The sequence below is a fragment of the Heterodontus francisci genome, unplaced genomic scaffold (genome assembly GCF_036365525.1).
Source record: "Heterodontus francisci isolate sHetFra1 unplaced genomic scaffold, sHetFra1.hap1 HAP1_SCAFFOLD_1406, whole genome shotgun sequence".
NCBI classification, from domain to species: domain Eukaryota; kingdom Metazoa; phylum Chordata; class Chondrichthyes; order Heterodontiformes; family Heterodontidae; genus Heterodontus; species Heterodontus francisci.
The window spans coordinates 11,043-28,316 of NW_027140464.1; the positions used below are offsets into that span (position 1 = coordinate 11,043).

A 17,274-nucleotide genomic window follows, 5' to 3' on the forward strand; every position below is an offset into this window, starting at 1 on the left:
TATATTGCTAACAATGATCCTGCTGCTATTATGTGAGCATTTCCACCTAGTTCTAATTCAGAAAATATATGGAAAATACATGAAACTTTAGTGGGTAACAATGGAGGTCACTTTAACTTGGGTTGGGTGGGAAGTTAAAAAATTTTAAATTTCATATCCAACTCCAACCCATGTCAAATCTGCCCACGTCTGGTTTGAACAGAGGCTGGATGGGGAGCAGGTGACCAATCTGCTCTCAAGAGGTGGGTCAGTAGGTAAAATCTTTTAAGGAGGCTCCATATCTCTACTCTTAAAGATCTTTTATTTTTAACAAAAGTTTCCCAGGAACCGGGGATCATAGTAGGCAAAAGGAAGCAGGAAGGGCTGGATTCATTAGGTAAATGCATTTACAGCATTGCTTGTGGGCCAGGAAGAACAAGGCTGTTTTCTCCAGGCCCAACCAACTTAGCTCGTTAGCATCCAGTGATCGCCAACTGTCACCAGTCGCAATTTCCAAGCCCTACAATCTCTGACTCCAACCCCTGAAATCCCTGGTCCTCACCCCGGCACCCCCAATCTCTGACCCCCTCCATAATCTCCAAACCCCGCTGACCTTGATATCTGTTCCCCACACCCAGTGATCTCTGACCCCCACCACCCCGCGATCTCTGGCTGCTTACTCCGATATCCCAGCCCTTCAACCCCCATGATCTCTGACTTACCTGGCAACTGCTCCTCAGCTGCTTTACCACCTGTTAGGCAGCCAGCCTGTCAATCATAAATAAAAACAAGAAATGCTGGAAATACTCAGCAGGTCTGCAGCATCTGTGGAGAGAGAAGGAGAGTTAACATTTCAGGTCAGTGACCCTTCTTCAGAACCCTGTCAATCAGCCTGGCTGTCAGGCAGGGAACCTACTGAAAAAAATTAAAAGACGTCCTGCAGTTAATAGTCCTGGGAAACCTGTCTAGAAATCCTCCCCCTCACTCTATTCATGCCCTCAAGTAAATACTGCGGCCAATGTACAAAAGAGTAATTTCGAAATCTGGAAAAAATATAACCTCAAAAATATTTTCTGTGCTTGTAAATTAGGACTTCAACCAGCTTCCCTTTAATACCTGGTAATAATGGATGGAAGTACCACTGGGTGGGAAAATATATGCAGGGCCACATTTTTAGCAGGGACCAAGCAGAAATGAAAGCCACGCAATTTTTTAGACCACCCTTTCACAAATTCTGTGAATGGTAGCTATACTGCCTGGTGGAGACCTTGCCCTCTGATGGTTATTTGAACTAAGAAGACAATTTTGCAATAAACCTCAATGCACTGATTCAGGACTGTCTGGAAATAAATACATTAAAACAGTTTAGTTGCATGCTACTTTTATTTTGTATTGATTCACAACATACTTGGGTACTATTACCTATTGAAATCCAAAGCTAATACACCAGATTCAGTAGAAACAAAGCCCATTTTTATAAAGATATAACCTTTTTCTCCATCGGATTAAATGCAGACAGCTTTCTATAACTATATTGTTCTTCACATACAGTTTGATAACTTGAAAGTTCAAGAAAGAGAATAGTGTCCTTGAAATGCAAATCTCTGATCAGAGTCAGTTAAGCATCTCAATAAACAAAGAAAACAACTTGCATTTATATAGTGCCTTTATATAGTAAAACATCCTCATGCATTTAATGGATCATGATCAAACAAAATTTGACACTGAGCAACATAAGGAGATATTAGGACAGATGACCAAAAGCTTGGTCAAATAGGTAGGTTTTCAGGACTGTCTGCACAGCTGCCAATGGCGGAGCGATGAAAATCAGGGTTGTGAAAGAGGCTAGAATTGGAGGAGTGCAGAGATCTCAGAGGGGGTTTAGGGCTGGAGGAAGATACAGATATAGGGATGGATTTGAAAACAAGAATTTTAAAACTGAGCCGTTGCCGGACTGGAAACCAATGTAGGTCAGTGAGCACAGGGCTGAAGGATGAACTGGACTTGGTGCGAGTTAGAACATAGGCAAAAGAGTTTTGAATGACCTCAAGTTTATGGAGGGTGAAAGATGGGAGACCACCAGGAAAGCACTGGAATAGTAAAGTCTAGAGGGAACAAAGGCATGGATGAGGGTTTTAACAGCAGATGAACGAGGTGAGGCAGTCGGGTGATGTAAATGCGACAAATATATAAATTCCAGACCATTTTTCCTACACCATCCGTTTAACCTCTCAAGGGAAAGTTCTGCTTATTATTAAGGTAATGAAACTACTCTCCACGATATTCATTTAGTTCTATTATTTAACCCTTTACCTGGCATTAGTCGGAAAGTGTGCGTAAACATTTTAACTATGACATATATTTGTCAGGTTATAATAAGTGCCCATTTAGAAGCTTAGAAGTATACTCATGCTAGTTAAATATTAGGAATATGTTGTTTAAAGTTGAATTAAGTTTATACTCCTCATTAGCACTATATAAAATGTATGTCTCTGGCACTGTTTATTTGTTCTTTCATTTGAAGCCTGTGGCATCCTATTTCAGAGCATTAACCAGCAGCTGCTTAAATTTCTCCATATCACATTTCAGAAAGACAATCGCTTTATGTTTAAGTTTTAGTAGGTCTAAGGTATCCAGAACCATCATCCCTCTGGTCAATGATCCATGCAATTCCACGCTTACCCCATACTGTGCATGTTCAGTGACAACAGACTCATCAATCACAGCAGCCATTGCATATGAATCACAGGATACAAACCCATGACCAAAATGCAACTCTTTACTGCCTTGATCACCTTTGGTGAACTTAGCAGTAAGTGCAGTTATCTTCTTCATGAATTGAGCCTTTTCAGTATTTTGATTTATCCACTTCTGAAAAAAGTCCTGCAATTAAAAAAGTGATATAGAAACATAATAACAGTTCCAGTCACTAGAAGACTTTCCAGCCCACATATCCACAATATTCCCTTGATGCATTTCTAATAACTCTGAATCCCAGTTTTCGACAACACACTGCCTGATTCCTTCCAATGCTCATTAAGGTTTTTTGTTCCACCACCCATGCCAGTAACCTGTTCCGCACATTGGCAACCTTTTAATAAAAAGTTCCTCCTGCATTTTGTATTTTCTTTTGTTCATGATTTGTAAATACTACCCCCCACCACTTAAAACGACAATGTTTGAAATGAACAATTGCTTATATCAGTAAAAAAGCGATAACAATTATCCACTTGCATTAACAACAATTTCAAAGTTGGCAGTTATAGCGTCTTAAGTGCTCTATTTATTCCAGGCAGAAACAGTTTACTCAGGAGTTTGTACACTGTTAAGCTGGACTGAATGCAAGAACTAATATTAAAAAAACCTCTCTTTAATGTTCAAGTACCTTTTGTGTACTCAAGCAAGCTCTTCTAATCCCCTCTACTTGGTGTAGGATTACAGTTTGTATTGAGCAAGCACTGTGATTTAATTAGGCTAGTTGCATTGCATTGCATGCATTCTAGTTTATTCAATGGTGAGCTAAAAAATCTGCAAAAAGCCATTGCGTATAGTGGGCATATATTTGCACAAACGTACCCTCGTGTCTTTATATTCTGTGTACAGCAGAAAAGCTTACTTGGATCCAATTTGGCCAAATCTTTCATAGTTTAAAACATATCCATCGCAGCCCTTTCTTTTTGAGAAGATAGTCAATCTTTTCTCATACATCATCACTCCCTTAAGTTTTGGCAGCACACAAAAATAAGTAATTATTTTAGAGTTTCAGAGATAACTAGAAGTGAGGGCTTGACATATCTTGTATATCTGGATTTGCTTTTGTCAAAGGGATGAAGAAACTAGAATGATTTCATTGTATTCTATTCGATAGGAAACTAAGTATGAGGATATTTGTGCTGACACCAATTCCGATGTTGACAAGCCCAATAACATAAAACAGAATGTGCATGTGCAGCAATAACCTCTAGTTTTGAGAATGTTATTGTATATTTTGAACAACTTACCCATGGTAGTCGATGGCGGAGACTATATTCTAAGGTGGCAATATAAGTGGGACATGTAAAGTGGCTGAGAACAATGGAAGCTGCTTCTGGATCTGTGACAAAGTTAAACTCACTGCAGACTCTCACATTCCCTCTTGCTGAAAAAAAAAGTTGGGGTAAAGTTTGAGAGCACAAAATTGACATAATGTAGTACTGATTAGCCATCTTGCTCAGGGAGGCCATGAGGGTGGTTGTCAAGCAAAACAAAAAAATCACAGATACTTTAGCAGACACACATCTGTGGGTAGGTAGGGAAGGTACTGGTGGTGGCATATGGCTCCACATGCACATGTAGCAGTTTGGTACCTCACCCATTCTTAATGTGTTAGGACAATGTCCTGGCAGGATATTTTGTCATGAGGGGCAGCAAAACTGAGCGCAATCCTTTCCTCTCCTGATGTTCATGCCTAAAACTTACTGCAGGGGTCAGTGAATGGAATTCAGAAGCTGGAACACAATCTGATATACTTTGCTAAATCAACAAAACTGGAGATAGATCCTGGGACCTGCCTTACTCAGTTCCACACTGGGGCAGTACATTTATCAATGCGCTAGCTACATGTGCTCAATATTCTTATCTCAGACAGTGCTGCAAAGCAGGCTGATAAAAGGTCATCAACCTGAAACATTAACTCTGTCTCCCGCTCCACAGATGCTGCCAGATCTTGAGTATTTCCAGCATTTTCTGTTTTTATTTCAGAGTTCCAACTTCTGCAGTATTTTGTATCTGTAAAGCTGGCTATCTGACATACCTTCCATGTTTCCTCCCATGATATACAAACACTTCAGCTTTGAAGGAAAAGTGGGGTCCATTTTAGCAGCTAGGGCCACATTGGTCAGGGGTCCAACAGCAACAAGGCAGACCTACAAGATGATCGAAAGTGTCTTAGCGTAGTAAGAGTGAGGCATTCAGTCCTTTGCACATTGTAATAGTATGAAGAATTATTTTTACATTAGGATTAAAAACGCCACAATGTTTGTAGACTTTTTCAAGCTTCAGAGTATTTAACTCTATTCAACCTACTTAAGAACTGTTAATAAAAGTGTTTTGTTATTAGAGATAACTCAAATCCCAATACAGTAGCTCACTTTCCTTATTTACAAAAACTGGAGAATTTACTAGCTCAAATTGTAGTTGAGACATTCAAACATTCTTCCTCATTAAGCGAATTTTGACTTGTTCATGATTAGACTACATGGACTAGAATTTCCTGTAACTTTAACGAGGCGCATTTATTTTTCTGAACGAATTGGCATGTAACAGAATTATGCTGGTTTCACACCAAAATATCGCTAAGTGCAAATTTCCTTGATTGTTTGCGCCTCTCCCAAGATAACCTTCCCAACACCCTCTGTCTCTCATTAGCCCATAACCCTGACCCAATGCAAAAGACTAGCTCCCTCAAGTTTCCTGCATTGAAGACAGTAATGTGCCTCTAAAGTAAATACTGTTAGCCTCTGGCCACCAAATCTTGCTTTCCCAAAAACTGCATATCTCACCTGACCAGTATGCTCAGTGACTATCCTGATCATGGCATTCACTGCATGTTCAGCTTGCAGGTATTCCAACCCTGGAGCATTAGGGTCTGGAACATCACCCAGCCCGTCCTCTCCATGGTAAGCAGGGTCATGCAGAAGTTCTCCAAGGAGAGAGGTACTTGCACCCCGGTAGACTGGAATCTGTGCAGACATGGAATAATAGTTTTCAGAAACACTAAGCATAGATTATGTCTGCTGTTCAGTAAAAACAATGTAAATGTAAGAGGGATGGAAAATAATTTTATAGAACAGCTCCCCTAAAGGGCTTAGTTGGCAACTGGACAGACGAATGCGCAAGTGAGCTGTAAAAAAAGCAGGCAATTCCTGATTCAGTATTGTTGGCATGTACTAAGCTATAATTGAGTCCAATACCTCAGATTAGGAAGTGAGGAAATAAGATAGATTTCAAACTCATGATCACAATTCAGCAACACTCTAGCAGAAAATGCACATCAGTATCAAAGACAGGATTTGACTCAGCCACCACACTTCCCAGGAGCGCATACCATGTCAGCATCCACTGATGGCACAAGGTATTGGGTGGGTGAGGATTTCAAGGGCCATTTCTATGGGTAAAACTGTTAACCTGCATTACTCTGGCTTCTAATTCGGAGGGGGAAAACCTGGGAAAAGAATACTGCTGGGAAAAAATAGAATTTCCTAAATCGGAATGAAGAAAAGCATACAAGCATACCACGCTTGTAATGTTGTATTAATAAATATTTTTTTTTTTAGAGATACAGCACTGAAACAGGCCCTTCGGCCCACCGCGTCTGTGCCGACCATCAACCACCCATTTATACTAATCCTACACTAATCCCATATTCCTATCACATCCCCACCTGTTCCTTTATTTCCCTACCACCTACCTATACTAGGGGCAATTTATAATGGCCAATTAACCTATCAACCTGCAAGTCTTTGGCATGTGGGAGGAAACCGGAGCACCCGGAGGAAACCCACGCAGACACAGGGAGAACTTGCAAACTCCACACAGGCAGTACCCAGAATTGAACCCGGGTCGCTGGAGCTGTGAGGCTGCGGTGCTAACCACTGCGCCACTCCAATATGTAACACTTTTAAATTATATGCGCACATACACACACAGATTGTATGCATCATATCTATAATAGTGATATCTATTTTCAATTGAACACAATACAGAGATGTAAGAGAAAGTCTGCAACAGAAGTAAAAGAGGCATCATTTTTATTATAAACATGGACAAAATAATTCAAATGTACGCATGCGCATATACAAATGTTCAATGTAACCATAAACTGGAAACAATAGTAAGCATTTTGACAAAAAAAATTAGAAGCTATACATTTGATTTATTCTCCAAGAACTGAGTTGTTACTGAACAAAAAGCACAAAAAAAAAATCACACTCACAGATAATTGTACACGCGCTCTTCATCACCTACCTCCATTCTCTGGCAGAGTTTTAACACTCGAAGCACATTTTTGCACACATTTTCAATTTTTGTGTTTCCGTGAGTACATGTTATCCCCAGGATCTGCACATTAGGAGCTGCAAGAGCCATCATCATGGCTTGGGCATCATCCACCCCACAGTCGACATCTAAAAGTAACAGCTTCTTTGGCATCTTAGAATCTGAAATCCAGAGAGTTTTTTTTTAAAAAGGCACTGTTTAACAATGTAAAGTTTAATAATAATTGATGACTTAAGGGTTTAAAGTGTACTTTTTAGGTTGGTTGATAATTCAACCAAAAACCAATAAATGATAGGACTCATTTTACTGGTCTTCCCCACTGTTGTGGCCCAAGACACTATTATTTCCTGCCCCACATGGCTGAGGGCACAGATTTTAGTAATGCTAAAGGGGGAGGATATTGAAGCACAGCTGTAGACCTCCAGTTGTATTCCTAGCCACTGGTACTGGGGCCTTATGGTTGCTGCTCTCGAACAAGCTGCTTTTTCAATTTCTGAGCTGCACCGCCAGGATATCGACAGATTCTCTGAATCTGTTCAAGCCCCATCACCTGCCTTATTTGGGCACTCGTCCACTTCAGTATCCGATGGCGACCAAGAAAGAAAATGAGTCAGGAGGCTGGAAATGTTCCTCACTGCCTCATTTACATGTAATAGGGCAGTGTTTTTATCAGATGCAGCTCTGCTACCCACCTTTTCTCATCCCACCCTCCACTGTCTCCAACCCAAGGGAAAGCCAGACATTCCAGTGCAACAGTCAGTGAGTGGAGACCCAGCAAAACATGTCTTTGACCCCTTTCTCCTGACCTTGGTGTCTTGAAAATGGGCAATATCTGGAAGCAAAGGTCAGGAGGACTGGCTCCTTTATGTGTGGATCATAAGGATTTCAGTGAAGTGCAAACAAGCTTTTTGTTCATTTATCAGCCATTCTACCTATAAGCATTGACTTGTAATGGTGGAAGGGTTAGTATAGATGACTGAAGGCAGGATCAACAAACAGGTGTGGAGAGAATTAGCAATGTGGATGGGTTTAAGGAGCAAGTTCCAGAAACAAGAGCCAGGATACTCAAGGCATACTCTTTTGATGATGGGGGTAGATGTGGGCCATCGATGGGGGATGCACAGGAGGCCAGGGGGACCAAAGAGTAGGGTCGGGTAGGTTTTGGCTGCAAACGTAAACTGAGCTGAGGTGAGGAATTGTAAATAAGGACAGGATTTTGAATTGGATGTCTTGGAGCACAGGAAGACAATGGAGGTTGTCAAGGATAGGGATGATGGGCAAATGTGATTTAGTGCAGAGCAGGAACCAGTAGGCAGATTTTTGGAGAGGTTGGAATTTGTGTAAATCGGAGCATGGGAGAGAAGCATGCCTAACATTTTCAGTCAGTGGGAGTGAGGAAAGATTGAATATGGATTAAGAAGCCTTGATAGTGGAGAAGATATAGCATTTGAAGGTCAACCCAGGACGAAACAGGGCACAGAGGTTGTTCACAATCAGATTTGGTCTGAATGAGCACTCAGGGAAGGAGGATAAAGTCAGAGCTGAGGGGAGTGGTTTTTGGTAGCTTTGGTCTTCCCAATGTTTAATTGGAGAAAGTTCTAATCAAAATACAGAAGACACCATAATGCGATAGGTGTGATGAAGGATCTTTATTTCAGATGCTGAATGATCTGATCTGCATTTCCATCATTTCCTGTTTTTATTTTACACTATATACATGCATTTAAATCCCTAAAATTTGTGAATTTTTGATAAATATTCATAGCATGTGTAAATATTTGATGGATGAATCAGGACTTTATATTGAAGTGCTGCGCTTCTATCTTGAATTCCACATAAAGTGGTTTGGTGCATTGCAATTTCACGTTAGGATCAGAATACGTTTCGGATCACAAGTAGGTTCATCTGTTTACTAGTTGTGGATTTTTCTTCCTCAGAGACATTTCCATTATTAGCAGCCCACAACTATGAAAGTTATCCCTCAAATTTCTTTTTTCTTATTTAAACATAACACTCACCCATCTGGTTCACAACTTGTTGCATTTTTGTATCCAGGTTTTTAAAAATATGTTAAGTTCTCAATTTCAGCTCTGTTGGCAAGTTAGAAGGAAGAGTCAGCCTGAGCAACCCTTCTGCATTTGCCAGTGACTGGTTACTGAGCAGTAGAGACCTGGAGTTATTTGCTGGCCTACTCTCTTAGCAGGGGAATGGTGTATGGTGAAGATATGGCTGAAAAATAAACAAAAAAAAAAGCCTTGATGTTTTAAAATGGAACAAAACAAAACTTAAGGATTGATTAAGTATATATATTAAGGATATATTCTTATTTTTACAATATACATTGCTCAGTGTACCAAAGCACTAACCATTACTTCATGAACTTTGCTAATTACCAGACTCAATAGTGCAAGGAAAATAGATCCTGGAACTCAAATGAACACAACAAGAAAGGTGGCTCATTCAACTAGTGAGTTAAGAATATAAAATAATTTCTTTAGTAATTCAGTAAATTGAAAGGACAGGAATGATTCAGTGATTCTGCACAGGATTTATAAGTTCACAGTCCATCTGCCTTGGATTATAGATTCTTGCAAAAATGTAACCTTCACAAAGTTTTAATTACAATGTTAGCTTTTTAACAGCACCATTGGTTTACCAGTGACAAAGAAGTTAAATTCCATTCTCATTAGATGGAATTCTCAAATTTCAACTGGAGGTTTGAGCATTTAAATCTCGATTTAGTCTACTTACAGTTCGGGCCATTGATTTGTAGGGGAATTTTAACAGCGCCCCCACTCCCAACCAAAAAAAGATAGACAGCTTTTGGCCAGATGGGATGTTAAAATACTAAAAATCTGAACCTCAACTCCAATCAGCCCACTTCCAGTTTTAACAGAGAAGGAATAGTTGGGGGGTGAGGGAGAGGAAATGGGCAACCAAACTACTCCTAGGAGGCAGGTTGGCAATTTAATGAGGCTGTGTGTCTCATATTTAACCGCCATTTTAACTTTAAGCTTGGCCAGCCAAGTATTCTGGCCTCTGTATGGGGTATGGTAGCATAGTGGTCCAGTGATCCAGAGATATGAGTTCAAATCCCACTATAGCAACTGGGGAATTTAAATTCATTTAATTAGTTACATAAATCTGGAATTAAAAAGCTAGTATCAGTAACAGTGATGATGAAACTACTGGATTGCATAAAAACCTATCTGGTTCAGTAATGTCCTTTAGGGAAGGAAACCTGTCATCCTTAGTCTGGCCTATATGTGACTACAGACCCACAGAAATGTGGTTAACTCTTAACTGCCCTCTGTAATGACCTAGCCAGCCAGTCAGTTGTTTCAAAAATGGCTAGAAAAAACTATAAGAATATAACTGGATAGACCACCCAGCAGTAACCTACATACCAGATTCAGGGTCCGATGAAGGGTCACTGACCCAAAACGTTAACTCTGCTTCTCTTTTCACAGATGCTGCCAGACCTGCTGAGTGGTTCCAGCATTTCTTGTTTTTATACCAGATTCAGGCTTGACAAAGGCACACCTAATCCTGTTGACACTGCAAAGTCCTCCTCACTTCCATCTCAGGGCTTGTACCATAATTGAGTGGGCTGTCCCACAAACTAGTCAAGCAGCAGCCTTATAATCATACACACCGAATCATACCTTACAACCAATGAGCCAGACTCCTCCAATCCATCAGGGTGTGTCTTCTCCCACCAGCAGGACAGACAGAGGTGGTGGCACAGTGTTATACAGTCAGGAGGGAGTGGCCCTGGGAGTCATAGAGGGAGTGCAACAAAGGTTCACCAGACGAAGTCCTGGAATGGCAGGATTGTACTACGGGGAGAGATTGAGGAGACTGGGCCTGTATTCTCTCGTGTTTAGAAGAATGAGAGGTGATCTCATTGAAACATAAAAAATTCTTAAGAGGACTTGACTGGGTTGATGCAGGGAGGATGTTTCCCCTGTCTGGTGGGTCTAAAACCAGGGGACACAGTCTCAGAATAAGAAGTAAGCCATTTAGGACTGAGATGAGGAGGAATTCCTTCACTCAGAGGGTGGTGAATCTTTGCAATTCTCTACCCCAGGGGATGGTGGAGGCTCAGTCATTGAGTTTGCTCAAAACAGAGATTGATAGATTTCTAGATATTAAAGGCATCAAGGGATATGGGGATAATGTGGGAAAATGGCATTGAGGTAGAAGATCAGCTATGATGTAGTTGAATGGCAGAGCAGGCTCAAGGGGCTGAATGGCCTCCCCTGCTCCTATTTCCTGTGTTCCTATGAGTTCTCAACATTGACTCCAGATTCTATGAAGTTTCATGGCATCAGGTCAAATATGGGCAAGGAATCCTCCTGCTGATTACCACCTACTGCTCTCTCTCAGCTAATGAATCAGTAATCCTCCATGTTGAACATCACTTGGAAGAAGCACTGAGTGTAGCAAGCGCATAGAATGTACCCCAGGTAGGAGACTTCAATGTCCACCAAGAGAGGCTAGGTAGCACCACTACTGACTGAGCTGGGCGCGTCTTGAAGGACTTTCGGGTTTCACAGACTGAGCAGACCCTCCCCTCACTTCTTCCCTACCTCCAAGTTAATATCTAGTCCATTGTAACTGAGTAAGTCAAACTTTATTTTTATTGCATGGGATTCTCAATTTTTAGTTGTAGGGGAATCTAATTTCATATTTCCATCCATTCACCAAGAAAACTGTAAATCGTAGAGGTAATGCATTTTGGAAGATCTAATACAGTTGGGAAGTATACAGTAAATGGCAGAACCCTTCGGAGTATTGACAGGCAGAGAGATCTGGGCGTACAGGTCCACAGGTCACTGAAAGTGGCAACGCAGGTGGATAAGGTAGTCAAGAAGGCATACGGCATGCTTGCCTTCATCGGTCGGGGCACAGAATATAAAAATTGGCAAGTCATGCTGCAGCCGTACAGAACCTTAGTTAGGCCACACTTAGAATATTGCGTGCAATTCTGGTCCCCACACTACCAGAAGGACGTGGAGGCTTTGGAGAGGGTACAGAAGAGGTTTACCTCGATGTGCCTGGTCTGGAGGATATTAGCTATGAGGAGAGGCTGGATATACTTAGATTGTTTTCACTGGAACGACGGAGGTGGAGGGGTGACATGATAGAGGTTTACAAAGTTATGAGTGGCATGGACAGAGTGGATAGTCAGAAGCTTTTTCCCAGGGTGTAAGAGTCAGTTACTAGGGGACATAGGATTAAGGTGCGAGGGGCAAAGTTTAGAGTGGATGTGCGAGGCAAGTTCTTTACATAGAGGGTGGTGAGTGCCTGAAACTTTCTGCTGGGGGAGGTGGGGGAAGCAGGTACGATAGTGATGTTTAAGAGGCATCTTGACAAATACATGAATAGGATGGGAATAGAGGGATATGGACCCCGGAAGTGCAGAAGGTTTTAGTTTAGACAGGCATCAAGATCGGCGCAGGCTTGGAGGGCCAAATGGCCTGTTCCTGTGCTGTACTGTTCTTTGTAGACATTGATCATCAAGTTCTTCCAAATAATGTTACATATTGTGTGGCAGGCATGAAATATGGGTTCCCCTGCTCCTCCTAGCCCCACAGAGTTAGGTTCAAATCTTAACTTTGAAGGAATTTTGCTTCTTCCCCAAGAGATTTTACTATGTGGGGCTGTTGCAATGGGTGCTTTGCTCAATCCACAGTATGGCTATAATAAAAACAAGAAATGCTGGAAATAGTCATCCGGTCTGGCAGCATCTGTGGAGAGAGAAGCAGAGCCCTGAAGCATTTGCTCTGCTTCTCTCTCCACAGATGCTGTCAGACCTGCTGAGTATTTCCAGCATTTCTTGTTTTTATTTCAGATTTCCAGCATCTGCAGTATTTTGCTGTTAAAATGCCATTGTGTTCCGAATGCTGTCTGGGACCTTGATTGGCATGGATTAATAAAACCTATGCCTTGGTCAAGTGGGCATATTGTCTCGGCAGGTGGGAATAGAGGACGACACTGGCGAATGTATTTTGAAGGTGCCTGGCTGCTCTATAACCGCCGGGTAGGGTGGTTTCAAATCACGATCTTCCCACCCACTGGAAGTGCCCTGAAATTTGCATGTCAAAACATTTCTCCTCCGACGGGCTGGGACACATTCTACAATCGTCCCACTCAGATGGAAACTGCCCCCCTAAAAACTTAAAAAATTTCACTAAAAAGATACTTAAAACAAAATGTTTCACACTTAAAAACAGAAAACTATACGATAGCATTTCCCCATCTCTCAGATCTATCAACAATACAGTAACAACCTGTGTATCTCTCACATTGCAGCACTTTCAATCATTTAACTGTCCGCCATGTTGTCATGAAAAATAATCCGCTCTTGATCCGTCAAATACTAAATTTAGTCCAGCAATATAATGATAAACAGAAATTCAGCTCATTTGTTTGATGTAGGAGACAGCATTGAAGTTACATTGAAGCATGGCATGATAAGCAAGTTTTTCCGTGCAATTTGCAGAGCTAAAGCTCCTTTAAAATTGCACTGTGATGGATTTGTACCTTCAATTCATTAGGACAATTATTTTGGGTTGGTCAAACATATAATGATACCCATTTTCAGAAATTCTGAATATGTTTCCATGGGAAACCTTGGTGCAATATTTGTGAAAAATACTACTGCTGTGTTCAACCTAACTTTCAAGGGTTTCAATTCACAGATCAACAGGGCAAGAATAATTATTCTGGTGATCACTCATATTCATTGCTGCTGCATTAAGAGGTCCTGCCCTTGGTTAAAGGACAGAATTCAGAGGAGCTGTTCTGTTTAAATCATGTAAGACAACCCACTAATGTGGGAAAGTCTAATGTGTTCATTGTTTTCTGTCCTTACAAAAAGACAGGTTGTAGTGATTGAAACGAATGGCTGTGAAATAATGCAGCATATTGATTTGTGTCAAGCCTCTTCTTTCCAAGTGTGTTCTCAGTCCGATTTCGGAGATTGAAGAAGTACATGTGAAAGACATGACTGTCTTATTTGGGTACCTTTGCTACACTTGGTTCATGCTGTCGTACAAACAGGTGTAGGGCATGACAAATTTGTAACACCTACTATATGCATTGAATATAGTTACTCCAGATTTAGTTTACTAACCCAGGAAATTGCTGTCTGGTCAGCATGATTGTTTTGTTCAAAGAAGTTTCTGAGCCATTAGATACAGTTGGGAGGGAGTGGTCATAGAAGTCCTCAATATTGACTCCAGACCCCATGAAGTCTCATGGCATCAAGTCAAGCATGGGCAAGGAAATGCCCTGCTGATTACCACGTACCGCCCTCCCTAGCTGATGAATCAGTACTCCTTCATGTTGAACACCACTTGGAAGAAATACTGAGGGTAGCAAGAGCACAGAATGTACTCTAGGTGGGGATCAATGTTCAACGCCAAAATTGGCTTGGCAGCACCACTACTGACCGAGCTGGCCGAGCCTGTGAGAGGTGATGAGAGAACCTACTTGTCCTCACCAATCTACCTGTTGCATCAACTAAATTTCCAAATTTGCTGATGACACAAAATTAAGCGGGAATGTAAGTTGTGAGCAGGATGCAAGGAGACTTCAAGGGGACCTGGACAAGCTAATTGAATGGGCAAAAACATGGCAGATGGAATATAATGTGAATAAGTGTGAAGTTATCCAATTTGGTAGAAAAAAACAGAAAAACAGTATTTCTTAAATGGTGACAGGTTGGGAAGTGTTGATATCCAAAGGGACCAGGGTGTCCTTGTTCATGTGTCACTATAAAAGCTAGCATGCAGGTGCAGTAATCAATAAGGCAAATGATATGTTGCCCTTCATCGCAAGGGGTTTTGAGTACCGGAGTAAAGAAATCTTGCTGCAATTGTACAGAGCCTTGGTGAGACCGCACCTAGAGTGCTGTGTACAGTTTTGGTCTCCTCATCTAAGGAAGGATATACTTGCCATAGAGGGAGTACAAAAGAGGTTCACCATACTTATCCCTGGTATGGCGGGATTGTCTTATGAGGAGAGATATGAGGGAACTGGGCCTGTATTCCCTAGCGTTTCGAAGAATGAAACTTACAAATTCTTACGTGGCGTGACAGAGTGGATGTAGATAGGATGTTTCCCCAGGCGGGTTAGTCTAGAACCAGGGGACATAGTCTCAGAATAAAGGGGTAGGCCATTTAAAACTGAGATGAGGAGAAATTTCTTCACTCAGAAGTTGGTGAATCTTTGGAATTCTCTATCCCAGAGGGCTGTGGAAGCTCAATCATTGAGCATGTTCAGGACAGAAATTGATAGATATCTGGATAGAACTGACAATAAGGGATATGGGGATAGTACAGGAAAGTGGCATTGAGGTAGATGATCAGCCATGATCTAATTGAATGGTGGCACAGGCTCGATGGGCTGAACGGCCTACTTATGCTCCTATGTTCCTATGCAGATGCACCTGCTTACGACAGTATTGGTAAGAGTGAGCCGCAGTGGAGGCTTGCTACCTGACCCGAACCCGAAGGGACCTGACGACATGTGTCGGGGTCGGGTCGAGTCGGGCTCATCTTCAGGGTCTGGCTTTCGGGCTCGGGTCAGGTCGGGCCAAGTCCAGGTTGGGTCGGGTCAGGTTGGACACACACGGTAAGTGGTCTGCTGGTAAGTATTGAAATTAAAAAACTTACCTGAGCTGGGAGTCCGGGACGAAACTGAGTCTGCGTAGTGAACGAGTGACATCACTATGACATCTTTGCGCATGCGCTGCAGCTTCGTGGAGCTTCCCAGTCGGAAGGTAAGTAAAGGGATGGTCGGGTTGGGTCGAGTCAAGTCGGGCAGGTTTGTGTCAGTTCGTACTCAGGCAAAATCAAAGGGGCTCGGGCTGGGTCGGGCTTGGGACCGCTATGGTTCAGGTCGGTTCTTTTTTCCCGACCTGAGCAGGCCTCTAAGTCACAATACCGTCTTCACACTGAGGACTCCCTCCATCATATGGTGTGGCGCTACCACTGTACTAAATGAGATCTAGCAGCTTAAAACTCAGCATCCATGAGGCGCTGTGGGCCATCAGCAGCAGCAGAATTGTATTCAACCACAAACTGTAACCTCATTGCCCAGCTTATCCCTCACTCTACCATTACCATCAAGCCAGGGAGAAGTGTAGGACAGCATGCCAGAAGCAGCACCAGGCATACTTAAAAATAAGATGCCAATCTGGCAATGCTACTTACATGTTGGACAGTGGAATCAACATGGTGTAGACAGAACTAAGCGATCCCACAACCAACGGATCATATCAAAGCTCTGCAGTCCTGCCATATCCTATTGTAAGTGGTGGTGGACAATTAAACAACAGTAGTAGGAGGCTACACAAACATCCCCATCCTCAATGATGGGGAGCCCAGCACAACAGTGCAAACAACAAGGCTGAAGCATTTGCAACTATCTTCAGTCAGAAATGCCAAGTGGATGATCCTTCTTTGCCTCCTCCTGAGGTCCCCAGCATCACAGATGCCAGACTTCAGCAATTCGATTCACTTCACGTGATATCAAGAAATGGTTCAATGCACTGGAAAGGCTAAGGGCACTGACAACATCCTGACTGCACACTGAAGACCTGTGCTCCAGAACTAGTTGCGCCCCTAGCCAAGCTGTTCTAGTACAGTTGCAACATTGGCATCTACCTGACAATGTAGAAAATTGTCCAGGTATGTCCTGCCCACAAAAAGCAGGACAAATCCAATCCAGCCAATTGCCATTCCATCATATACTCTCAATCATCAGCAAAGTGATGGGGCCGTCGACAGTGCTATCAAGCAGCATTTACTCAGCAATAACTTGCTCATTGATGCTCAGTTTGGAGTCTGCAACAGCCACTCAGCTTCAGGCCTCATTACAGCCTTGGTCCAAACATGAACAGAAGAGCTGTATTTCAGAAGTGAGGTGAGAGTGACTGCCCTTGACATCAAGGCAGCATTTGACTGAGTGTGACATCAGGAGCCCTAGTAAAATTAAAGTCAATGGAAATCTGTCCACTGGTTGGAGTCATTCCTAGCACAAAGGAAGATGATTATGATTGTTAGAGGCTAATCATCTCAACCCCAGGACATTGCTGCAGGCATTCCTCAGGGTTGTCTCCTCGGCTCAAGCATCTTTAGCTGCTCCAACATGAGGTCAGAAGTGGGGATGTTCGCTGATGATTGCACAGTGTTCAGTACCATTTGCAACTTCTCAGATACTGAAGCAGTTCATGTCCACCTGCAGCAA

The 17,274-nt window shown here is 42.2% G+C and overlaps 1 protein-coding gene across 1 annotated transcript; it reads right to left on the reverse strand.

Moving 5' to 3' along the window:
* Positions 1-1,356: 1,356 nt before the first annotated feature.
* Positions 1,357-9,243, reverse strand: LOC137359896 (nucleoside hydrolase-like). Its single transcript, XM_068025554.1, has 6 exons — positions 9,033-9,243; positions 6,985-7,175; positions 5,520-5,699; positions 4,772-4,883; positions 3,981-4,117; positions 1,357-2,862 (listed from the first exon to the last, which is right to left on the reverse strand). Exons 1-6 carry the CDS (start codon positions 9,055-9,057, stop codon positions 2,515-2,517), a joined length of 993 nt encoding a protein of 330 aa, XP_067881655.1. The 5' UTR covers positions 9,058-9,243; the 3' UTR covers positions 1,357-2,514.
* Between the last annotated feature and the right edge of the window lie 8,031 nt (positions 9,244-17,274).